The sequence below is a fragment of the Natator depressus genome, chromosome 3 (assembly GCF_965152275.1).
Source record: "Natator depressus isolate rNatDep1 chromosome 3, rNatDep2.hap1, whole genome shotgun sequence".
NCBI lineage: Eukaryota > Metazoa > Chordata > Testudines > Cheloniidae > Natator > Natator depressus.
Window position 1 is genome coordinate 140,672,558 of NC_134236.1, and position 27,415 is coordinate 140,699,972.

At 39.8% G+C, this 27,415-nt stretch overlaps 1 protein-coding gene across 2 annotated transcripts in view; it reads right to left on the minus strand.

Annotated features, from left to right (window-relative positions):
- Positions 1-27,415, minus strand: part of PLD5 (phospholipase D family member 5) — a 267,265-nt gene that overhangs the window by 68,482 nt on the left and 171,368 nt on the right. Inside the window, exons 5-6 of one of the 2 annotated variants that reach the window (XM_074948907.1) lie at positions 19,704-19,750; position 19,645 (exon numbers count right to left, since the gene is read on the minus strand). The exons of the other annotated variant lie outside the window; for it this stretch is intronic. Of the exons in view, the coding sequence (XP_074805008.1) occupies position 19,645; positions 19,704-19,750 (48 nt within the window). The remainder of the gene's footprint in view (positions 1-19,644; positions 19,646-19,703; positions 19,751-27,415) is intronic. 2 annotated transcript variants of the gene reach the window in all.

Here is a 27,415-nt window from a genome sequence, read left to right on the forward strand (position 1 = left end):
ATGTAAAAAAAAAAAAGGTCATCTGTTGAAAGCATCTATCATCATCAGCTGCTACAAGGACTACTAATGAGACCTTAATTTTTGATGAAAGGAAACATTCATCAGTACTGATAATCGCTTGTTCTCTACAAGCCCTTGAGATGTTCTCTCAAAGCAGGCTTATCAGATCTTCAAGAACATCCATCATCCCCAGCACAGTCCTTGTCCCCTGAGAAAATTAAATTGGACTGATTGATATGGGTAGCCATGATAGATCTCAGTATTGTACCTCAGGCTCTGTTATCAAAACTGAAAAGGAGGACTTGTGGCACCTTAGAGACTAACCAATTTATTTGAGCATAAGCTTTCGTGAGCTACAGCTCACTTCATCGATGAAGTGAGCTGTAGCTCACGAAAGTTTATGCTCAAATAAATTGGTTAGTCTCTAAGGTGCCGATGAAGTGAGCTGTAGCTCACAAAAGCTTATGCTCAAATAAATTGGTTAGTCTCTAAGGTGCCACAAGTCCTCCTTTTCTTTTTGCCAATACAGACTAACACGGCTGCTACTCTGAAACTTATCAAAACTGGTGGGTCTACTAAGTTTAATCAGAAGACAGAATTTGTGGGGTTGACTGCCCATAGAGAATGCTAGATTCTACTAACAGTCAATCATAAAAGCCTTGGTTTACTGAAAATATAGCGCCATTGCAATGTCAGGGTCACAACTACTTACATACCAGTGCAAGTGCCTAGAGAGTTATACAGTGCTGTCACTTAAAAGTATGGTGGATTTGTATATCCCTCAAGATTTTGCATAGTATACTTTTGGCCAGACTGTCCCGCTCTTCAAGAAAAAGCCACTGACGTGAACAAGGTATGTTTGAAACTCTGCAAAGATTTCCTCACATATTTTCCACTACACCATTCCCTCAAGGGGGAGATGTTTTAGACCCTGTAGAGGGGGAGTAAGTGGCGCAGTCTGGTGGCCCAGCAGTGTACACAGGGAAATGACACTCCACCTCTGGAGACCCTGGTTTTCTCTGTCTCATGGCAACCCAGCACCCAGGGTAGCCATTCTGCCATTGGCTTTCCTTCCCTGTCTAATGAGTAGGTAGGAAGTATGGTAGGGAAGTAATACGTGGACAAGCATTCATTTCTGAGCTGATTTCCACCAGGAACTCTGTTGGCTCACTGCAGGAGCATTTCTCAGCAAATGGCTGTTTCCCACTTCCACCTCTGGAATACCTCCTACAAAGTCTACAATGCTGGAAAGTTTGGTCTCTGTGGATGCGTCAACATTGCATCTGGGAGCAAGCCTCCCAGCCCTGGGTTTGATAGAGAGGGTGGATCATACTATGGCTGCCACTCAAGTTTTGCCTATTTCTGCTGTCATGTGGGAGAGGGGAGTTCATAGTGGCCTCGGCAGGTAATGATGGACACTAATCCCTCCCTCAGTTCTGAGGTAACTTGTGCCATCCAGTAGACCTGATGCTGTGAGAGACAATATTTCCACAGTACCTGTGGCTATTTCACCACTTTATCTAGGCCAGCAGCCAGCTATAGTCTAAGTTAGCTTCATGCAACTGACTATTAGCTATAAACCATAAGTTCACAATGGAATTCCACACTATTTATACTGATCCGCTCAATCGAGCAAATGCAAACTCTACATCAGAGCTCAGTGGACCAAATCAGATAGGGAGCACTAAGCCATCCCCCCACGGCTCTTACTGCAAGACTTGTGGGTGTTCTAGAATCCCACCATGTTTATGAGAATACCACTCGGTGACAGTGCAGCATCTTTGAGCCAAGCCATCCCTGTAGTAGATATAGTGCAGTCTTCTATGTCCAGAGGTGCTGGAACAATTTTTATAGTGGGGGTGCTGAGAGCCATTGAACCAAACTGCAAGCAGATAGCCTCTTGACAGCAATTGTCAGAGCAGGGCCCTCCTCAGATGAAGAATAGGTAAAGTATATTGTTGCTTTGAAGCTACTCTTCTATTTCCTATACATACACAGGTAAGTAGTTGTGTTCATTAACATATGGCAATTAATCATTCAAACTATCTAGGCAGTTCATTATGGCACAGACAATTAAGCTGAAGACAATATAAATAATATTAGTTCCGATGGTATTTTACAGCTTTGATCTTTGAGTCAATAGAATACAGTAATGAATCATTAAATGAATCAATAAAAGACAGTAACAGGATTTTAGCAACTACAAGCTAATTAGATCACATTGTTAAACTTCAAATAAGAAAAACGTAAACACAGACAAATAGAATTAGCATATTCTCTTGATTCTCTAACAATACAAGCAAACATGTTAAAGATTCGAGTCTATACATTTATTTGAAACTCACATACAAGTAGATTGTTTTGATCCATTTCAGTGCCTCTGGTTAAGTTATTATGGGTCAAACACAAGTTAACCAGTCTGTCAGTGTCACAGTAAGACATTCTGCATCTTTGTATGTTTAGCTTAAGGAAAATTTCAATAGTCCTGTGTACCAGAATGCAGGGGAATGGATGAAAGAGAGGAGAGGTATTTGGGGAAAGCAGAAGGTAAGGGGACAGATGCAGCAGCAATGAATGAGCCCAGTGAACCTCAATGCAGAATGCAGAACCTCAGTGTGCAGAATAGTGATGAGAAAAACAACTGGAACCTTCACCACATTAGTACCAATGTGAATCCACTGCCACGTTGCAGAAACAACAAAAATCCTAGCAGAGTAGGTAACTGTCCTGACACTGACAGAAGAGAGGCCACATAGTCTCCTCTCCTTGCTGAACAGAGAAAGATATAAACAAGTAATTTCTATGAAATATCTAGTCCGAGAGCAACTTTTCTGAGCCCATACACCTCATCCATCAAATCCCCTGATTTACTGAGCTCAAGAGTAACACTCCTGCAGAACATTACTGGCCTGTTTTAGCACAGTTAGATTGTAAACCCCTCCTTGGCGCACCCCACTGCTAGGGTTCCCTCAGAGAGTACATTTAGGATTACTAGGGCATGCTGTCTCATCCCCATTCCAGACTGGTCGGTATCATTGTCCAATAGCTAATTTCTCCCCACCCCTGCCCCACAAAAATGCAATCTCCTCCTTTTTGATTTTCAGTAAATTATTGGCCACTTGCAAGGCTTTATTTAACTTGATGGCCTTTCTGTGTTTGGATGGAGGACCCTGGTATGGGGGAAGAAGGGGGCACACACAGAGCCCCTGACATGCAAGAGACTGGGGAGTCATACAGAGCCTCTGGCAAGGCAGAGATTGGGTGATCCTGCTGTGGGGTGGTAGGGGAAGCAAGGGGATGCCTGTGGCCCCTGGAATGGAGGGAGAATGGGAGGTATGGGGATGCACACAGGGAGCGCGGCAAGATGGAGGGGATGACACACAGGGAGCTTGTGAGCGGGAATGGACGGATGCAAGGAGCATTGGTAAATGCAATATGCTTGGCCACCAGTAATGAAGTGTGAAAACCTCTAGTTTTATTTTCAGTTTCTTCTTAACTACCATTTCTACCCTGTGCATCTCCCAGCCACCCTCCTGTCACCACTGGCATGATCATAATATTTAGAGCACAGTTCTCCTCTCTGCTTCTTCTGTTCTTTCTCCTGTTCCCTCACTCCGCTGAGCATCATGGTATGTATTTGTGCATCCTCTTATTGTTCCTACAGTAGTTTTTTTCCAAATCTGGATGTTCCCAAACAATTTCCAAATCACGTGACTTTCCAACAGGACTGCCCCCCCGAACCTAAACAGCAGCCTATTTGTCCATCCCTACGAATGACAGACCTTGGGTGCATAGCTATGCCTGTGTATGCTAATTTGGGCAGAAGAACAAAGATCATTCAGAATGACCGCACGTGCAACAACTTTTTAATGTAAACCGATGAAGAATTTTACCAGCACAATGTTCCCTCAGGGGGAAAAAGAAAATGAGTCTCCCATACACTGATTCACTACAGGCAGAGTAACCATCTCATATTGGACACAATCCAGTGACTCAGGCAGAGGATTATATCCCCAGAAATTTTTTAAGTGTCCTTCTTATCTGTTAGTGAAAGATCTGGAGTTGTTCCAGAAGTGCCATTAGTATGACCTGTCAGCACTCAAAGGTGGACAAGTGCAAAAGCGGAGGAATGCCCAACTTGAAAACACAATGTTCTTTTAACTACAGCTCTGAATGATGAAATTACAAACTTTTTAAACTACACCATTTGCTACTTTATGGCCTCTTTCAGGAATATTCGATTTGGAATGCAGTTTTAAAAAGTCTTCAATGTTCTGTCTGTTCCCAAGAAGATTAGTAATTCAGATTTAGGTCGAACACAGGACAGATAAAGACTTTTAGAGAAACATCTGACTGCAATGTCTTAGTTAAGAATCAGTTGCCCTTTTCCATAACCCTGTTGGGGACACTGGGGCATGGCCACTAGGTAACTCAAGGGGATGGAAGACCACGAGTGTCGATGAAGCCCCCTCGCACTAGGCCCAAGTGTCCTTGCCCCCCCCCCCGCCTTGCCTGGAGGCACTCGCAGCAGCTCTGCGTACTAGGCCCAAGTGTCCTTGGCCCCCCCCCCGCCTTGCCTGGAGGCACTCGCAGCAGCTCTGCGTACTAGGCCCAAGTGTCCTTGGCCCCCCCCCGCCTTGCCTGGAGGCACTCGCAGCAGCTCTGCGTACTAGGCCCAAGTGTCTTTGGCCCCCCCTGCCTGGAGGCACTCACAGCAGTTATGCTGAGGATCTGCAACAATATGTTGCAGAGTCAGACTGCCTGAAACTAAGCAAGGCCGAACAGGGCAGATATGGAAGAACAATGCTGAATAAAGCAGCTTTATGTATAGTTTAACAAATGATACAAAAAACAAGGGAACTAGCTGGTAACTGGATTGGCTGGCTATATGGATACTTAGGGCAGCTTGCTATTGGATATGTATAAAAGCCTGTGTAACTTCCTGCTCTGGGTGCAGGATTTGAGATCTTATTTTCCCTGTACCTTTTTGCAGCTGCAAATAAACTTTTCTGCTTCTCCACCCCGTTGTGATTATTGGGTGTAGCACACCGGGTAGCGAACCAACTCCAGCTGTTGTTTAGCCTCTCGGCAGTGGGTGCCGGCAACAACCCCCTTCCCTTTTAAAAATTGTCTGGGCTGAAACTTGCTATTCTGGGACCATGTAGCATTTATCAACCCACACCCATAAACAAATCACAGCAGACAAACAAAAACCCCAGTACATTTGCTCTATCACTGACAATTTTAAAATCACGGCTGGATGGTTTTGTAAAAGATATGCTTTAGGAATTATTTTGGTGAAGTTCTGTGGCCGGAGGTCAGACTAAATGATCGCAATGGTCCTTTCTGAACTTGAATCTATGATCCACAGTAGCAAATTCTGCAAAAAGATTTTGAAATTTCAGTGCAACAACAGGATGAAATTTTTGCAAAAATTTGGACCCATATTTCCACTTGCTATATATGTTAGAAAAGACTTGAAGTGAAACACCATAACTTACCCCACCCAAACCTGGGAGAAATTTGAATCTGAATATTTGACGTTTATGACACCAGTCTACCTTTATGGCTAGATTGTGCAACACAACTATATACTGATACCAAAGGGTAGTCAATTGAAGTCAAAGCCACTAGTCTTATTAGTAAAGGACAGTTAACCCAGGTGCAGGCTGGGGTGGGTAAATTACATGTTATCTCCACCCTTAATTCAATAACCCCAAAACTGTTAACAAAAACAGTATTAAATATCACTAAAGCAAAAAAAAAAATTGCAGTAAAATCTAGCATGTTCAAAAATTCAAAATGTCTGGAATGACCAGCTAATGGACATTCAGAGTAATCTTGAGAATCAAGCTTGGCCCACCACCCTTACTAGTGCTCAAAGGTGCCATCCAATTTGTGGCCGTAAAAACATACTTAAAAATTTTCAGAATAAAAGTGCAGGCACTCACAGTGCTCTTTCCAAGCATACAGGCCGGTCAAAGCGGTATGGGCTCCCACATACCACATCCTGCTGGCCCCGTGGGGTAAATGCATATAAAATTAAATAATTCACCAAAACATTAAAAAAATTAAACCACCTGGTATGCCTAGCTGATTTGTTGTTAGTGCTCCTAAAATAACACCTAATATTTAAATTAAAATAAAAAATAAACAAACATTATGGCCCTTAAATCCCACACAGCTTCAATATGTGAAAAAAACTGAAGCAAGGAAAAGTTGTCACAGTGTTTAACAAAGTTTGTTAAAAAGGTATGGGGCGAAAAACTACCCTAACAGAACACCCGTTTTTCCAAGCTAATAACAGCTATGTGCATGTTAAAGCCACCACTTTGCAAAACATACACTTTAATCTCACCACTGCTGCAGGCAATCATATTGTTTATTAGCCTGCAAATAAAATTTTACAATCAGCCCTTAGGTTTCAAATACCCTTTAATTGGACCACCTTAGTAATATGTGGTTATTACTATAAAAATGTAATAATAAAATACCTTTCATGTTTATACTAATCATGCATTATCATTATATCCAGTTAAGATGTATGGGGCTAATCCTCATCCTTTTAATTACTAGCACTTTATTTTGTTTTTGTTTTTTGCTGTTTAAAAGGAGGAAAAGAAGTACTAGAAGGAGAGACAGGCTGATTAGTAGTCGGAGCGGAGTTATTTTGAGACAGAGTGTGGGTTTTTTGCAGTGAGAAGCATGGGATTAGGCAGTTAGTTTTTGGCACTTTACAGCAGTGTTTGTAATTAGCAGGATTTGGTAAGAGCAGCTTTTTGCAATTGTTATGTAGACCCAGTTTTTTGATTTTAATAAATGACAGGGTTGCTTAGGATTTTTGGGTAGTGTTTTTTTTACCTATGAGTAAAAAGACCTAACATATTTTATTAATGCTTGGCAGTGTTTTGCAGATTTCATGGCTGCTTGGGCACATTTAAGCGCCCCCCTTTTGGGGGAGGGGGACTGTTAGCCAAGTTTTAGCTGTGAGCAGTGTTTTTGGGCGGGCCAGCGTCTTATTTTTGGACCAAGCCTGCCAGCTACAGCCAGGCAGTTATTTTTTTTGTTTGTTTGTTTTTTGGCTTTTTTTAATTTATAAAGGAAACTTTTATTTTTTATATACTTTTGTTTAAAAATGAACACATACACTGCTTATTATACAGCACTTCAGTTTTTTATTTAATTTATGCTATCTATCTATACTTTTTAGTAAAATGACTTTATTACAGTGCTTTGGAGCAAAAAGCCAGGACAAGCACACTCACTTTTGAGGAGTTTACTTAGTACAACTTTTGGTGTCCAATAGCTTTTTTTTTGCCCTTTGGCTAGAGATTTGGGGTAGCCAGAAGGATCCCATGTGCAATATGGGGAGTGGGTTAACTTTTTATGTTTTTGCTTTTAAAGTTTGTTAGTGTGCAATTCGGTGCCGTGACTTAGATGGTAACGCCTGGCTAAAACAGCAGCACCGCAGCTGCTACGGACCGTCCCGCTTCGAACCCCAAGCGCCAAATAAAAAGTAAAAGACGTTTTGACATTTCTGTTGGGGTATCGAAAAAAAACTGCCCGTGAAGCCATCTGTCCCTTTTGGGCTCACACCATGCGAACTTTTGTTTATGCAACTAAATCAAATGCAGAACAGGGTTGGGGAATTGGTTGCCCCATGTAAGGTTAGTTGTATGCGTACGTGGGGCTAAAAAATATGTTGTTGCCCCAGGGTAAGCCAATGTGTGGCTTAGGTCAGACCTATGTATAAATTGAGGGGTTATGGTAACGCCCTCAAATTAAAAAACAAAACAAAAAAACAATGCATCATAATACAAAAAAATAAAGGCCTTGGTGTGTGTGTAATGTACGTATTCCAGTGTAAATAAGGGTCACGAAAAATGCCCAAAGCTCTCTGCAAAGCCCACAAGTTCGTGACCAAAAATGTCTCTCATGCAAGCCCTGTAACTGCACCTAGTAAACCGGTAAAAGGTCCTGACCAAGGCGGGCTGTCTCTGCATGGCATATCCGGCAAGGGGCCTGCCTGGGTCTAGAATTGTCTAACCCCATCTTTCCTCCCCCTCTCCTCCCTGCCTAAGCCACTAACTGGTCTGACTATCTCACTAAAAGCAATCAAAGTAAGCAGCGCCGTCTCTCTAAGACTAGCCAACGCTCTTTGCTAAAGGAAGGTGTAAAAGGGTCATGAACATCCTCAATAAACCTTTTCTGTGTATGTAACCCAAAAAGGTGGTGTGGTTATTTTAGCTTTATAAGCCGCTAACTCAGTGGACAGGGCACCCTATACACTTGGAACTGGGTAAAAATCAGTCCAAGACTACTCCAGCTCCACCAAAGGGCACACCTGCTTATTATATGTATGTGCATTATAGTCCTAAAATTTGTAGGTATTTTAAAAATTAGAATTTTTACACGCGTAATAATCCATTTAAACAATTCCCACTAAAAGGTACCTTCAATTTAAATAAAATCATACACCTCAAAAAAAGTCACAAAAAACCTCCATAAGTCTCAAGTGCAAAGTCTAAAAACCTCCCAAGCAAAATTAAAACTCAAATGCAAAATTTAAAACAAAATGTAAAGCATCCAAACGCCTCCCTACCCAAACTATTTTGCTAACCCCCTTGACTTCCCAGTTAATTAAAGCTAAAATTAAAAAATTAAAAAATTAAAAAACGGGTTAATTAAAAAAATTAGCTTGGCCTAAAAATAAAAAAAAAGCTGCTTTGCATTCAAAAATCAAGACAAACCATGCCAAGCACAAAAAAACTGCTTTCAGCACCAGCTAGCTATAAAAAAATATAAAAAAAAATAAAACAAAGGCAAATAAATTGCAAAATTAAAATTACATTTGCAAAGGTTAGCCACCTAATAAAACCCAACATTCTGCCTTTGCAACCCTAAAGCCGGTGTGGTTTGGGGACGCTAAAAAAGCCACAGGCAGCCGGCCTGAACTAAAATAGCTCTCAAAAACAAAAGCAAGTTCTAAACTTTTGCAGCGTATCTCTAAACAATCTGTGCACAAAATAACCTCCCGTCCATCTCTCTCCCTCTCTCCCTCTCTTTCTCTCCTACCCCCAAACCTGGCCAGCCCCAAAAGCATGTTTGTAAGTATAAAAAGGTGTCAGGGTTTAAGCATTAACGTTTTTCTTCCCCCAAATAATAAGAAAGTGTTCCCAATATTCTTTGTAATTATTTTATTATTTTATTAATTAATGCTCTAAATTCAGTCACATGGTGTGTTCTCGTCATCTCCGCCCTACAATCCTGTAATCTTAGCCTAATCAACTAAGGCACAGGCAAATTAATAATAAAAATCTATCACAGTTTTAATAATAAATTTAAAAAAAACCCTGCAAAATGCACACCATCTATCTGTTTTGCCCTTAATATTTCACATTTGCTTTATTTAGCACAATTAATATTACATGTTAAAAATTGCATAATTAAAGGTAAACCCCACTCTCAGCCGCAGTAAGTCTAAAAACCAAAAAGGGGCTTAGCATTCCTCTCTCTACCCCGGTCAATAGTAATAAAGTGCAAGTAAATGTACTCCTGGTTGTAAAAGTCCAAAATGGTAAAAAAAAAAACCCTCAAAAAGTCTCGCTCCACGCATATAATCCTTAGTGCATACAACCTTAGCCGTAGCATGCCTAAAATACAAAAAAAAAAATTAAAATATATATATATATATGTACCTAACAGCTAAAATTAAGCAATTAAAAGCATAAAATATAAACCAAGCAGCAACTCAAACCTACACGCCAAACAAGTTGCAAGCCTTAAAACAAAACTTCCAAGCAAAAAAAGCAAAAAGCACCTGTCTAAAAGCACTGGCTAAGCAAGTACCAGTCCTTCAAAACTTGTCAAAATTTAACCATTTATGCTCAGCATATGCCGTAAGAGCAATGTATCTGCCATAAAAAAAAAAAAAATTAAAATGCCAATTGGCCGTGCGTTCTGTCCAGGTAACAAGCCTCACAAAAACCCCTCAAATAGCCCTAATAAATAAAAATGTTTAAAAAAAACAAACAAACCCCAAAAGGGGTCGGGGCTAATTGAAAAGTTCACCCTCCTTGCTAATTAATAGTAAAACAAACTGGCACCCATAAAACGTTATGTTCAGCAAAAAAAGCAAAATCAGGCCCAAGCAAGCAAGGAATAAAAAAATTTCAAAACAGGTTAAAAACTCTAAAAGCATAATAATAAAAAAAAATTACAAGCATAAAAAGTGTCAATCCCAAAACAATAATTAAAATAATAAAATCTAAGTTAATTAAAATGGCATAAAAAGTAAGCAAATAATTAAAAAAAATTAACTCTGTAGTTGCTTAAAAAAATTCAGTAACATTTTATAAAAATGCTAAAAAACATCTTAATTTCTTTGCAGCCATTCTAAAAAAAATTAAAAGTGAGCCCTTTTCCAAAAAAAGTCTGTAAATAAATCCAAGCAAAAAAAAACTATTTAATTAAAATCATTTGGCTATAAACAATTTAGTCAAATTAGCTAAAAAAAATAAAAGGTTTTATTAAAATTCAACCGCCCAAATATATAAAAAAATATAAATATATAATGCAACTTAACTAAAATCCTATTAGGCTCTAAGGGGCTACAATAGGTGATGTTTTCCGTTTTAAAGTTGTACATTGTAAAAGCAAAAATTAAAAGTAAAAAGCAATCAAAATTCTAATAAAAGTTAATTGTGTCCCTTTTTAAGTAAAAATCTTTAAACTATAAATAGCTTTAAATCCAAAAGCAAGCCAAAAAGCATATGTATTAATGCAAATTACCTAATAAAAATAAAAGTCACTAAAACCTAATCTGCCTATAAAACAAACAAAAATATATAAAAATAATTCCTCTTTTTTTGCCTGCAATCAGCAATATGTATATAATATAATATATATAAGCAATAACTAATCCACCCCCCCCAAAAAATAAACATATGTTCTTTTTGTTTTTCAAAAAATTCACTTTTAATTAAAAAAATTGTTGTTTAAATTGCACACCAACAAACTTTAAAAGCAAAAACAATCTTCACTCTTAAATTAAAAACAGCTTTATTCAAGCAATTACAAAAAAATACAGCTAACAAAAAGCATCTCTGCCTCAGTTTCTTCAAAGTACAAGCAATATTACACAAGCATTTACACTCTTTTATAGCATGCATTAATGAAAAATATTTACATTTTATTTATATTATATCCTATCTATTTTAACACTTTTTTACTTTTATTTTTTAAAATATTATTATTTCAAAGCTAGGTCACACTAACTTTGCATTGCTGTTTTCCCACCCGCTTTTAACGTAAGCCCTGATTCTACAAATCCCACAATATACAGCTAAAACTTAGCATAACAATTGCTCTATTTCTAACAAATTAAAATAGCTGCACTTAAACCCTCTCTTTCCTGTTTGCACACCATATATTTGTGTGTTTGCCTTGAGAAGTACCTTAAATTTTGAGAGCCTTCACTAATTCTGAAATCACTATGTTTCTAAACATAGATGCCTGAAGTTAGATGCAGACATCAGTGCTTACAAGCCTGAATACTGACACAGGCACCCAACTTTAGAAGTAAGACTTGAAAACTTCCCCTGCTCCCTTACTAAATTCTGTGATTATAATGTCATCTCAGGGCTACCTGCCATATAAGGGCACGTAGGCGGCAATGGTATGTTTTGTCAGTTTCAAAATCAATCAATAGTTTTGGCTTCTTCATCCATCTTAAGACAATTTGGCTGTAAAGCCACAAAACCCTAAGATTCCAAAAGTAGGACCACAACAATGAATACAGTCTCATTCATGTTATAAAACAGAATTACATACAGTATAAGACACCATGTCTCCTGTATCTCAGTCAAATGTAGGGTGGATAAATACATTGATTAAACACATTTTTTATTTATATCATGATTTTTTACATTGCTAATTCTTTACTTTCTTGTTTTGCACTTTTTAAAAACTAATTTCCTAATTGTTAGTAACACTTCAGATTTTGTATTTTTCTACCAAGAAGTTTCACACTTAAACACTCATCTATTGTGAAAGAGACACGTACAGGGCCTGATTAACATCCTTACTATGAGATCACCACGAACTCAAACATAAAATTGCTCAGCAAATAGTCCGTAGTATACTTGCAGCCAAAACCAATTTCTGATATATTGCACAAGTCAAGAATGCTGAAATGCTTCTACATTATATTTCTCCATTGGGGTTTGCAGTTTGAAGTTAGTGGGATTTCTATTCTTAAATTACTCACATGCTTTTGAAAAATCCCATTTTTAGGTGCTTAATCATGGAGTGTAGGAGCCTAATTTTAGGCTACTGTTTTTGCAAATATTGGCCCGTATGTATAACAGTTCACAATGATTTAGTTAATGTACTGAAAATCTAAATAACTTTTTATCACTAGTGAAGTGGTATTGTTTTGAAATGACAAAGATTTTATGCCTCTAAATCTTAATAAAAATACGTTAGCCCTGTTGCTTCAAATGCATAAGTACAAGTAGGTCCACTGAAATTAATGGGATTTATTCATGTAAATAAAGTTACATATTTGCTTAAATGTCTGCAAGAATTGGATTTTAATTTTCAATATTTTGTTTTGCCGAGAGCAGTTGTGTAAAATTCGAATAAAGTACCCTACCAGAAGTGGCACTTTAAAAAAAGGAATGGAACTTATAATTTAGTTCATTATAAGTTTTAATTGCAAATAACACAAATTTTCACATTAGTTTTACAATGCCTCAGCCTGATTTAAATCAAACATTTTAATTTTTTTTTAAAAATCAAGGGACTAAAAATTACTTCACCTTGCTCCAATGCCTAATCTACTAAACCTCACTGACTGCCACACAAGTCACTGAGACTTCCTGTTTCTCACTTTCCCTATCTGTAAAATAGGGATAAAAATGCTTACTTATCTACTCTGGTATATGTAGTTGTGTGCACTGTATCTTAACTGATTCCAGGAGGTGAGAAGGAATGAGTATAGGATGTTTGAAGTGACTTTGCCTATGCTTTTCCATACTTTTTTTTTATGGTTAGGGACAATGTTAATTTTAAATTTCCTGATTTGCTAATGATTGTTTGATTTTCTTCTTAAAACTACAAACTTATGAGGCATTTTTTTTTGTCCTTAAGTAACTAACATTATTTTCAGACTTAACCATAGATTAAAAATTGTTTTGTGTGTGTGTGTATAGATAGATAGATTGCATATGCATAGTTTTGCATGTACATATACACAGATTAGGGCAAACAGGCAAGTCCTCTTATATATGGCACAGCAGATATGGATATGACATCAATGACAAGCCATCAGAAAATTAAAACTGTATTTAAAGTTGTAAAACTATTTCATAATAATGAAACCTGACGGGAACAAATTGTTTTCAAATGCAACACTGTTTGAAAATCCAATTTTATTTCTATCATGCAACTTAGTAGCCTCTTAGCACCAGTCGTCATCTAAAGAAAATTTCCTGAGTATAAAGCTATGCATCGTTGATTCTGATGACCCTGCAGATAATAGCTTACAACAGAAATTAGTGGAAAGGATGTTTTGTTTTTTAATTTTTCCATGTGTTTTTTCTTCCTTATTATTTGAGGGAAGGCTGTTCATTTAGCAAATGCCCCTATAAAAAAAGATTGTTGGGAAAAGTAATTTTTTTCCTCAGATGATTTTGAAGACAGGCATATTACTTCTTAAGGAAAGACTTATTACGTTGTCAGTAAAACCATTGCTACAGTAAGATTGTGTTTTCTTTGTAAATGAAAATAGCCCTCTTCTGTATTAAAAAATTCAACATTGTTATGCAATTACAAATATAATAGAGGGATTAGTAAAAGGGATTAGATACACTGCTTTTTCCATGGACAGGCATTTGCTATCTTTTTAGGTTACTATTATGAAGAACTGGAGTCATTTGTAAAGCTCCTGAAACATCCTAACATTCATGGACAAGTGTTCATCACAGCATATGGGTACATAGGAACCTGACCTCCTACATGCAAATGAAGCTAAATTCCTATTAGTTTTCATTTATCAACATAATTTCATACACATATTTATACATTTTAATATCCCCAACAAACATAAAATTAAAGAAACAACATGGGTGAGGCAATATCTTTTACTGGACCAGCTTCTGGTGATGAAAGGTATTACCTCAGCCACCTTGTCTCTAATATTCTGGGACCAATACGATTATAACAACATTGCAAATAACATTAGAGAGAGATTTCGGAGGGCTTTGGTTAGCATGGGATAATCCTTAGAAAATTACAGGAATATGGTGTGAATGAATGCCTTTAAACTAGTTTGCCTCTCTAATTATTTCAGTCCAAGGTCCACAAAATAGCCAAACATCATCCCCAACCTATCATATCCCATAATGCTTTGAGTGTAAAGGGTTTGGTCCCGCGTTAATTTTTCAACCATCTTGTGGGTTTCAGCTCAAATAAGATGGTTGGGGGGCTGGTGCTGCTTGGTGGGGGTCCTCTGGAGTGGTGCAGTTTGGTGGAAATGAGCTTGGAGGCTGCTGGGTGGTGAAGTTTGAAGAAAAAGTGGTTGCACCATTTCCTGCTATTTTTCTCTCCCCTTTTCCTCTTAATGTCATTTCACTGCTCTCTAATTTTCTTCATTTTATTGTTTTCTATCTAAGTGGGTACCTTCCTGACCCCATCGTAATAGTAATTGAGCCTCTCAGGAACATTCATGGACTGATTTTAGAACACTTTTGTGGTATTGTCCCCACTTTACAATGGGGAACCTAGGAGCTCACGGAAGTCAGCGGCAGAGCCAGGAACAGACCCCAGACATCCAATCCAGTGCTTTAGACAGATGGCCATTCTTCCTCTCCCTTCTGCTTGTCTCTCCCTATCCTCTTGCCCTCCCCTCTTTCCTCTGGTCCCCATCCACACCCCTGCCCTCCCTCTTCCCCCTCAATTCCTCATTTCTCTCACCTGTCTACCCTCTCTCACACCCACTGAGGAAGCCCTACTTTTTACTAGCTGACATTCTTTCTGCGTTCGTCCTATTTTTTTTTTTTCTTCAGTTTTCTCTGTGTTGGCTTTTCACGTTCTCCTTTTGGCTTGCTTTGTTCCTGGTATCTTGCTCCTCCCGGACCTTTTCCCATCCCACTTTCCCTCCTGTTCCTTCACTCTTTCCTCCTTCCTCCCCCACCCATCCACTTATTCACCCACATTCGCTCACTCAGTCTCACACATCCATTCATTCATTCGCCCAGTAACTCCACTTCTTTCACTCTCACACTCGCCTACCATGTCTGTGTACTCAACTGATGGAATGATCTCTCATTTTTGTCAGAGGCCTGTACTCTAATCCATACCCTGAAAGACTGGTGTGGTTATTATTTTATTATACATACCTAATTGCACCCTCCTTAAAAGAGAAAAATAGACTGTTTTTTGTCCAAATCTCAGAACATACTAGCATAAGATATTGACCCTAATTCACCCCTGGTGTTAACTCCATTGAAGTCAATTGATTTACAACAGGGATGAAGCAGACCTACAGTGTCAGCTGTTTCAGCAGCACAACCACCTTCAGCAAGTCAGCTTAATTATCAGCAAATACATATTATTGAAGACAATCTACTAAGTACATTAGTCAAAAATTACGAAGCAAGACAAATGAAATGTCAGAGCCAGTTGCAAATTGGAATTTCTGTCCCACAGGAAATTCCAATGTTTGAAAATTTGTTTTCATCAGAAATCAAGTCAAAAAGTGGAAATATCCTCCTCTCTCCACCCTACCCCCGCCCCCACACACCCGCCCAGCAGAATGGAAGTTCTGAAAAAATTAGTTTTGGAAATTTTGCCATGTTTCATTTAGACATCCCTGGATCGATATGAAATGTTTTGACATTACTGGATTGAAATGTTTCCTTTCAGTTTAACATTGATCTATGTTCCCCTGAGTTGCTGTGATGCCTCATGGAAGCTGTATTTGTTCATGTATGTCATACACCGGATCTTCTCTATGGGGAGGAGTTCCCGGCTGCATTATATGTCCCATGACGCACTGCAGGAGCTCAAGCAAATACAGATTAACATCAAACTAGTCTGAAACTAAAAGTTTCAATTTGGTCTGACAAACAGAAATATTTTGATTCAGGGCAACCTGAAATAAACAAAATAAATATGTCAATGTTCTGTCAGAAAAATTGAATTTTTTTTTTTTTTGGCAAAAATCAAAGTTTTCCAGTGAAAAATGGAAAATAAAAAATAATTTCAGTGGAAAATTCCTAACCACCTGTATGAAATATCTACAACAATCTTTTACTTCACATACTGCAAGTAATGGTTAATTTTTCTGTTAACATATTATATTTTTCCTTTTCACAAACTGTAAACCCAAGTAACCCTCTGATCATCAGGCACAGAAATGCTGATGATCCATGTTGGTAGCAGGCGGTTCATTCCCTGAGGAGCATATAATATTCTGTAAACCTGTGGCAATGGGATTGTGGAAGGGATAAGGCTGGAGGAAAATCTGGGTCAAAGAATGGTCACTGATTTTGGGTGCCCAATTTGGTTCTGATTTTCACAAGTTCTTGGCACTCCAGTAGAAGTTAATGGATGATATGGGTGCGTGGCATCTCTGAAAATTAGGGTTAAAGTGTCTAAAGTTGGGAGCACAAAATCACTGGCCACTATTGTAAATGTGGGCCCTGGGAGTTTCTCTTGTTTTCTCAGCCTGAACAATAACTGAAGTTGGACTGGTTTCAGAGTAACAGCCGTGTTAGTCTGTATTCGCAAAAAGAAAAGGAGTACTTGTGGCACCTTAGAGACTAACCAATTTATCTGAGCATAAGCTTTCGTGAGCTACAGCTCACTTCATCGGATGCATACTGTGGAAACTGCAGAAGACATTCTATACACAGAGACCATGAAACAGTACCTCCTCCCACCCCACTCTCCTGCTGGTAATAGCTTATCTAAAGTGATCACTCTCCTTACAATGTGTATGATAATCAAGTTGGGCCATTTCCAGCACAAATCCAGGTTTTCTCAAAGGAGGTATTGTTTCATGGTCTCTGTGTATAGAATGTCTTCTGCAGTTTCCACAGTATGCATCCGATGAAGTGAGCTGTAGCTCACGAAAGCTTATGCTCAAATAAATTGGTTAGTCTCTAAGGTGCCACAAGTCCTCCTTTTCTTTTTGCGAAGTTGGACTTTTATTTCTTACCATGGGCCAATGGGCTTTAAAAGGGCATGACATTTTTATAGTCATTTCTGTTTTAAAATAAACAATGCAAGACAGATATTTGAACTTGACTGTAGCATGAAGAGTCTTATGGATCTATCACTGCTCAGATCAGCCTGTCACATATTTTATGGAGTGCCAACATTTTGTTTTGGCTCCATGGCTAATACATACATAAAATGGAAACTATGAAGAAACACATGGACTTGCCTTAATGTCACAAGTAGGAAAATGCATGCAGTACACTGAAGATAGAAATAAAGCACACACAAAAATTATTCTGCTGCTTCTAGCCTTTAAAAATACACAGGAGACACAAATCAATATAAAGCAATACATTGTCAATTACATGGTTTCTTAACATAGCTTGACTTCCATCCAAACAGTCTATCACAACACCAACAGCAAAAGGCTAGAAAACTAGTGGTCCAAGATCTCTTTGTTATTAGGCAGGTGAGGGAAACATGCAGAGTACAGTCAATAGAAACAAAAACACCCCGAAATCACAGGTTAAACCCTGCTGTTCGAGCCACACAGCAAAAAATAGAAAGAAAACACTGTATGGTAAGAGCTCACAGAAGAAAGCAATTCAAGTTCAAAGATGTGGGCATTCAGACACACAAGGTTGAATTTGTACTGTTTCTGTCATAGCCCCTGTCTCTTCATAGAATTCTACACTAGGCTCCCAGTGCCTCAAATAGAGCAGACACACTAGGCTCCCAGTGCCTCAAATAGAGCAGACACACTAGGCTCCCAGTGCCTCAAATAGAGCAGAGCCCAGTGATCACCTCACTCTCTCAGGAAGTACAGACATTTCAGCTCAGAGCATCAGCAGTTGCACTATGCGGTTGGTGAAGAAGGACCCAGCCAGGTTCCTCCCCACTGAGACCTTGGTCAGGCCAGGAACTGGCAGCATTGGACCTTCAGCACCATTCCTACTTCTCCCACACCATGTGGTATGCAACCCTAGTAGCCACCTCTCTGGGGAGGAGTCAGACATTTGGGACGCAGATACTCCCCAGTCCAGAGCATTTGTAGCTGTCCCATGGGACAGAGTAGAGGGCATTATCTGAGTCCCTTGTGTTTGGACACCAAAGGGCATGGGATTTCTGGGGATGCTAGGGCCCTAGGTGCTCACAAGGCACCATGTGGGGCTGGAGTCCCAGTGCCCATTTCCTGGGGATGGACCCATACCCTGTGGAAGCACTGACTCTCCAGCTGGATGCCTTAAGAGCTGCACAAGAAAGCACTTTCACTTGATGTCAGCAGCATTCACCAGGCTATTTGCACAGGAAAGGAGACTTGTCAGTTGAGAGGGGAAGAGGAGACAGAGCAGGCCTGGGGTATCAGGGTAGGCAGGAGAAAAAGGGAGAGGCTTAGATGGAGGCTTAGATAGTATGCATGGGTGAGGCATGATAAGAGGGATGATAAGAGGCACAGTGAGTGTATGGGCGACTGCAGGATGAAAAAAATAAAGAGAAATCAGACTGAAAATACTTATAGGCTAGGCTGGTAGCACCACCTTTTATTGAGGCTGCCCAACACTTCCTATTATAAAACCTTGTTTTCAGTTGATTATAACTTTTCCAAACTTTAATTGTTTGTGCTGAGATTTCTCATGCCACATGTCTGCCTCAGGATGAATTTTACTGGAAAATTTCAGCCAAAAGGGTTCAGCTGTTTCTGAGAACCAGGCTAGACTAAAATAAGCAATGGCAAAAGGACTTTTTGGCCAGTCTGAGTCTACGCTAAGGCTTTTGCTGGCATAGCTGCCTTAGTTGGGGATGTAATTTTTTCACACTCCTAACCGACACAGCTATGTCAGCAAAATATTGCAGAGACCACACTTAAGTCCCATTGAAAGTCAATGTTACTTAGGCTCCTAAGTCACTTTTGAAAATTTTGCCCTGCACCTCCAATGTCACGGTATTGCCTCACCACAGTCATGCTGGTGTTATGGTGGATGCAGCATATGAGGAAGTCTTTCAGTTTGGAACTAAATCTTTGATCGCTTGCCACCGATTGAAAGTCCTACCTTGAGAGACATCAGTAAAGAAAATATACATGAAAACAATAACTTCCACCAGAAACTAATGAAAAATAAATTCAAAGTGTACATCTATTTTACTGTGGGTATCTGAGGACTATGAAATAATAAAATAGGACTAATCCTATGTCACAGTAAATCAAAATGCCAAGTGGTGTATTCTCAAACTGACTATCAAAGGCTTAGCAGTGTGACTTCCATTAGCCGCTCTTTTGAAAAACCCCAGTTTTAAAGTGTGGCTAGAGCTGTGTTTTTAAAAAGTCAACATTCAAAATAAGGAAGCTCCATGAAGACACTGGGGGGATTTATTTTTCTTCTTCTTTTTTTTTTTTTTTTACAACTTGTTTTCCGTAACCCTGTGAAATAGCTCTTTATTTCATGCCCACATTATTTCCTCTTTGCAGGATGACTTACCCCCATTCTGTTGGCCACCACAGCACAGGATCCTGTTTCACTCTTCCCTGCAAAGCGAATGAGAAAATGAGCCTGTTTCTGCTGCTGCTGCTGAATTTCAAAAGGACGGGAGTCTTCACAACATTGCACCCCCAGCCTCCCCAACAGACCCTGCCATCTGATCCTGGGTCAGGAGGGACTGACAGGGAAAACACTGGAATTAAATCTGCCTCACCCCCATATCAGTGGAGCCTTATCTGTCAAGAACACTCACAGTCCCATGGAGCATCCATAATTCTGAATGTTGACATTGTAATGGTACTGTGCACAGCTCAAAAAGCTTCCCTTATTGAGCTGAGGATGCATTATACCCATGCAGCACATGCAAAGCCGGGCATAATAACGAGATAAAAGAGGGGCAAACTAAGCAAAAGAGCCAGGCCAATGACAAAATGGAAATACAGTTCCTGACAAATCAAACATAACCCCCTCCTCCCCACCTTCAAACCCTCAAGCTGGGGATACCCCTTATCCCTTACAGGCCACCCCGGCTTCATTTGAAAGTACTGAAAATGGTTGATCATGCTATTATAAATCAAAGTAACACACTGGGGAAACGGAAATGTTATGCCATGCATTCCACTGATCCTTTTTACTCCCCTTTTATATCAAATGCCACACGGAAGCAATTGCCAGGAAGAAAAACGTTTACTTTTCTGTCCTCAACCTTGATAACTAAGAGGAAAGCTGGCCTTCGAATATTTTGGCAGGTCTGAGACACAATTCCCCCTCACCCACCATCTGCCCTCCTTCCACTCTTAATGTAATCAATTCCTGTTCTTTATCACACCAGTAGGCACAGGACACCCCTAAATTTAACTCACTCTAATAAGCGTGTGTGTGTGTGTGTGTGTGTGTGTGTGTGTGAGTGAGAGAGAGAGAAATGTCTTTAGGACCTTCATTCCAATTTCCTCCTGCACAAGTGGAGCCCCATTGCTTGTTCCTTTCACCCTTTGCAGTAGGTTTACATCAGTTTTCCAGGCTCTCATCACAAGCACAGCAGTTGGAGGGTTACTTTAACCCCCCCCCGGACCCCTCCCCCCAAAAAACCCCCTGGGATTATCTTGTAATTTCTATTTCCCTGAGATGGGAGGGTTTGTAGCCTCAGGCTTTGCATCACAGAAAGGCCACCTCTTAGAAAACCTTAAATCAAATCATATCCCAGGGTACAACAGGCTAAAAAAAAGAAATGAAACACCCCCTACAGCAAATGTTCTCAACTTTTTCTATGCCATGACTCTATGTTTACAACAGAAAGAAGTTTTGGCACTATTTCTCCCATCTGAACATAAAGAAAGGGAAGGTGGTCATGACCCCCTGCTAAGAACCTACAAGTAGAGAGGAGGGGTTTGTATGGATATTGCCTGTATACCGGTCCCAGCGCAGGCAGCAGGAGGCTTATGCTGGCTGCAAAGCACCTTTCTGCACTGGGGCTGTAGCTGCTGTGGACAGTTAACCAGGGGGAACATGGTTTGCACAGAAAAGGGGAGGGAAGGAGGCAGCTGTGGGAACTTTTATTGCAGCACTCCAGAGCCTGCCAGGTGTTCCTCCCTCAGCAGCAATGTGCCTGGGATCTGCCCACTGCAGCTGAGTCCCCTCAGTGTGTAGCAGGAGGGAAGGGCAGCCGGGTCCCTCTTCCATAGCTGGGCACTCCCACTCCCCCACTTCCGCAAGCACCACTTGGAGCACAGCCAGGCAAACTCTGGGGGGGGGGGGGGAATGGTAAGAGGACAGGATGTCCAAAGTTAGGCCACATGAGGAGGACCACCCCCTCCCACAATTACTGCCTTTCTGATTAGGGAAAGGAGTTATTGGTACAATGGGATAACATGATTTTGGCAATTAATTGATCTTTAAATATTCATGGTAAATAGGCCCAATGGCCTGTGATGGGATGTTAGATGGGGTGAGATCTGAGTTACTACAGAGAATTCTTTCCTGGGTATCTGGCTGGTGAATCTTGCCCATATGCTCAGGGTTCAGCTGATCGCCATATTTGGGGTCGGGAAGGAATTTTCCTCCAGGGCAGATTGGAAGAGGTCCTGGGGGTTTTTCGCCTTCCTCTGTAGCATGGGGCACAGGTCACTTGCTGGAGTATTCTCTGCACCTTGAAGTCTTTAAACCATGATTTGAGGACTTCAGTGGCTCAGACATAGGTGAGAGGTTTATTGCACGAGTGGCTGGGTGAGATTCTGTGGCCTGCGTTGTGCAGGATGTCGGACTGGATGATCATAATGGTCCCTTCTGACCTTAATATCTATGAATCTATAATAATGGGCCACCCTGGCCCTAGGAGCAGATGTTGATTTGCTGGTTTTCTCCTCTTGTGAATTCTGTGTATGGTTGCATCTAAATTTACGAAAATGCAGTATATCATTTTTTTCATTAACAGTTTATCACCTCTGTGAACATTATGTTTCTTCTTGCAGTAAATTGCCTGTGCTCTGAAGTTTGGGAGGAACCAACATACAATGAAAGAAAGACAGATGTATAAATGAAGCATGCACACAACCAGTTGAAGCATAGCTGGAGTTTGGCAAGGAAAAAAAAAGAATCATATCAGAAAGTGACACTCCAGCAAGAGCTGAATATAAAAGGCACTGATCAAACACTGAATTCTCTGTTAAGTGCTTCGTATCTCATACAGCACACCCCTCCACATAGCATGATGGTTTTATATAGTATGCAAAGTACAATCATGGATCACAAAAAAGCAATCGTTTGAGTGAGAGTTGAACATCCCTAATTCAACATACTCCTGCTTTTGTTGGTCTCTCATGGTATACATGTGAGAAGCACCTCAGACCTTATTCTATGTCCCATCATTATTTATATTACAGTAGCATTTAACAGCTCACTGAGATTGGAGCCCTATTCTGTGGGGCCCTGTACAAAACCACACCAAGTCGAAGTCCTTGCTCTAAAGCACTAACAGTCTAAACAAACAAGACAGATGAAGTACATACCATTACATCCACCTTGAGATGTGGGCCTGAGGGAGACTGTGTGACACACTCAAGGTTGTCCAAGAAGCCTGTGATAGAGCTGGGAATTGAACCCACCTTTACTGCAGCCCAGTCGAGAGCATCAACCACAAGCCTGTCCTTTGCCTCATGGGAAAAGCCCCCTAGGTTTGCACCAATGACAATCTTTACAGTAAGACAAGGTAGGTGAGGTAATATCTTTTGTAGGATCAACTTCTGTTCATGAAAAACAAGCTTTTGAGCTACACAGAGCTTGTCTTCTTCGGATCTAGGAAAGGTATTTTTCCCAGGTACCTTTCCCAGACCCCCAGAAGAGCTCTGTGCAATCATGTCTCATTCGCCAACAGAAGTAAGTCCAATAAAAGATATCATCTCACCCACTTTGTCTCTCTGGTCCTGGGACCAATATGGCTACAACACTGCAAACAGTCTTCTCATGTGAGTAATAAGAAATTTGTCCTAGCAGCAGTGTATTTCAAGCTGAAATATCACTGATTACTTTGTGAAGTCCTTCAATGGCCATGTCAGATATCAAGATGCCATGAGAAATGAGTAAGTTCAGCTTATAATAAAACTGTCATTGTCACATTCACATTGTGGATTTTGATGCTCACGCTCAGCATTCATGATATCTTCACATTCATGTTTGAGTTTCACATTCATTGTGGATTCCTAAGAAAAACAAGAACTGAACACACCTGCCACCACGCTTCTACTTTTATAGATTTTTTTAATTTGTAGGCATTGCCTGCATCATCTGTTTCACAGGGAAAGTAGATTCAGGTTTTTTACTTTTTAAAAAAAACTTTCATGCTTTACCTCACACTGTGGGCATTGTTTATATTACATTGTTTATATGACACACTGCTGACAAAGGCATGGTTACAGTGGCACAGTCTGGCTAGGATCCACAGAACCAAGTCAATTAAGCTTTAGATCAGAACCCCACGCTATTCAAAATTTGAAGTTTGATATTGAGAGTTTTAAAGGTTAAAGATCAGTGGCCAGTGATCAGAAGGCAATTGATCTGCCAGCAGATCGAGGGAAGTGATTATTCCCCTCTATTCGGCACTGGTGAGGCCACACCTGGAGTATTGTGTCCAGTTTTGGTCCCTCCACTACAGAAGGGATGTGGACAAATTGGAGACAGTCCAGCGGAGGGCAACGAAAATGATTAGGGGGCTGGGGCATATGACTTACGAGGAGAGGCTGAGGGAACTGGGGTTATTTAGTCTGTAGAAGAGAAGAGTGAGGAGGGATTTGATAGCAGCCTCCACTACCTAAAAGGGGGTTCCAAAGCGGGTGGAGCTAGGCTGTTCTCAGTGGTGGCAGATGACAGAATAAGAATCAATGGTCTCAAGTTGCAGTGGAGGAGGTCTAGGTTGGATATTAGGAAACACTATTTCACTAGGAGGGTGGTGAAGCACTGGAATGGGTAACCTAGGGAGGTGGGGGAATCTCCATCCTTAGAGGTTTTTAAGGCCTGGCTTCAGAAAGCCCTGGCTGGGATGATTTAGTTGGTGTTGGTCCTGCTTTGAGCAGGGGGTTGGACTAGATGACCTCCTGAGGTCTCTTTCAACCCTAATATTCTATGATTCTATGAATACAGAAGACAGCAAACAAGCAGCAGTTTGAACATGAACAAAGAATGGCATATCTTTGATTGCAGGAACTAGACGCTAAGGCAAAAGTGGACAGACAAGCTCCAACTCAAGAGAAAAAAATCAGGGCCCTATTCCTGCACCACTAAAATCAATGGGAGCTTTGTCACTGACTTCAATAGGCACCAGGTGTCAAACATAGAACTTCTTCTCTGCTGTTGACCCTAGTTAGTATTGAAACAATGATGTCTAAGATGGCAGTTTCTGCAGTTTAAACAGGATCCTAGACATGATATTATTGATGTAGTCAACACTACAGCACAACTGTTGTAAACTATTCAGTTACTAATGAAACTGCAATTCAAGAATAAAACTAAGTCACATCATTCTCTTGTGCTCAACTCCAGGCTGTAGAATGATAGGAAAATGAGCATGCAGAAGGAAAGGCACAAACACTTGCACTCCTGCAGTTTTGTCAATTAATTACATAGTTCACAACATAATGAAAGGCAGTGCTAAGAACCATGAGCATCCTGGAGAAGTCCTGTCAGAGCTTCTTTACTAAGAGCATAGAATGTGACTAGACATTTAGGGTAGGATTTTCAAAGAGCTCAGCACTAAACATTAGTGAGAACAGAGTTAAGCCAACACTGAATACTTTTGCCCATTGACTTGAAAAGAAGCAAAGCTAGGCCAATGCTGAGGAGGATAGAGTTAGCCAAGGTTTTTTCGAAGAAATAAATTGTTGGAAAATACCAGTTCACCAAAACCAAAACTTTTTGCAGGAAAGAGTCAGTGTCAATGAGTTTTCTGTTTAGAAAAAAAAAATTAAAATTGTTGAAATATCCTGTTTTGACATTTTCAAAATGCAGGTTTTTTGGTCCAAAATTATTTTTTGTTTCTAAATGAAAGTTAATTTATAGTTAAAAGGTTGAAATCTAAACAAAGATTTCTGACATGATCCAAATGAAACAATTCAATTGCCCCAAACTGGATTTTTTTTTCTTCCAGATTTTTGGTTTACAATTTTTAGTTGTTGAGATTTCAGCTTTTTGGGCTCATTTGGGATGGGAAAGTTGTTTCCCACACAGCTCTAATTCTCAGTGCTATTGAAAACCCTATTATATTACATATAATATCTTATCACAACAACTATTAATTTAAATGTCAGAGGGGTATCCGTGTTAGTCTGTATCCACAAAAACAATGAGGAGTCTGGTTTTTTACCTCTTTTTTATACCCAAATAATTTTGTCAGTCTTTAAGGTGCCACAGGATTCCTCGTTGCTTTTATTCATTTAAACATTTCAATAATAGCCTAAACATTTGGGAGCCTTCACAAGCCCACAACACACTTGGGCTGTTGGATGTCTGACCCAGCTGCTCACACTCTTCCTACAGCACTGGAAATATCTGTTTGTCAGCATATCAAGTGAACGTGCAGAAACTTATCTATTTCTATATTAAGCCAACGTTTATGTATCTTCAAACTAGTGAGACATGATTCATAGTCACATGAAAGTGCTCGATTCTGTTTTGTGGTAGCTGGTAAACATGTCAAATAATTAAAACAAAACAAAAAAATGAAGGGTGATTATATAATAAATGTAAACAGAATTTATTATTTCAAATACATTGTAATTTAAATACCATGAATAACTGGTAAATTCAGAAGTCAGAGCTGTACTTATTAAGCCCTCTGTCCCCTACAAATACAGAAGTCAAACTCTACCTATGCCTACAGGCATGATAGCTGTAACCTGTGCAGCACCCCAGAAGTGTGTTAAGAGAAGCAGAAAGAGGTACTAACCACATTTCATTTGATCTGTAAGACATCAGAGTGCTCTCTGTTGTCATTCCTGAGGTACCAGGTTTTTTTTGAAAGCCACAGCCTTTATGACATCTTGAAGTAGCGGTAACTCTACCTGCACTAAACAAACAAAAAGTGCACATCTCTCTCCCTACTGGTCTAGCCCTCTCCCCTTTCTCCTTCTTCCCCACAATGGGATGAATCTTCCCCCGGTGTCCCTGTTGTGTCCGTTCAACATAGAATGCAATCTTATTCAAGTGTTTAGTTCCCCTGAACACTATGGGGCTATTCAGATGAATAGGGGCAGCAGGATCGAACCCTTATACTGCAAGTTTCTTAGCACAGGAACTTTATTTTATTTCAAAGTCTCAATAGTGCCATATGATACATAACATACTAGCTGTGCTGGCTGTTGTGAGAATATAACTGCTATTTATTTATTTTGTTCTTGTGATTCATGTCAGTGTTGCCTATCAGATAGATAGGGTCCCCTTTTTATACCTGCATCAGTCAAAATAAATAAATACAATAAAAATGAATATGCAAATAATAAATAATTAATGGGAAATTGATACAGTAAGAAAGGAGGGAAACTGCAAATAAAACAGAAAAAAAAAAAAACAAGACAGACCAACGGAGCAAGGAAATCCACCACCGTCTCTCAGAGAGAATTAACAGTCACTATCAGCTAAAATAAGATCATAATTAGCAAGGGATTCAGATTTCATACACGTAATAACTGACAAAACAAACTGCTAATTGCAGACAATAAATCTACACTATTGAAGGACAAAGACTGGCACAGAATTATGCACAAGGAGTGGGAGGTTTACAGGAAGAGAAACGTTTCAGTCTAGTAGACTGAAAATATAACATACTAGCCAAGAAAAGGCTAAAACCACCACCTTGAAAACAAGCTGTAATAAGCTACTAACAGAAAGCAAAAAAGGTACAGAAAAGAAGTATTTATACAAATGGTGGGCCAAATTCTGGCCCTGATACAGGCATAGCTCACAGAGGAAAAACTCATGCTGGGGATATATGCTCATGGGCACAAGAAACAAGGGGGATAAATTCTGATTCCACAGAAGCTAATGATCCTGGATTTCAACCCAGGACTTTGTATAATGTAAGGTTTTGAAGTAACTGTATAATGAGTTATTGTTCATCTAGTAACAACTTAGGCAATATTTGCCAGAGATATGTTTAAGGTTATTTACCCTTTCATTTGATGAATGAACATTTGTAATTAAAACCCCTTGATTTGACTTCTGGTGTC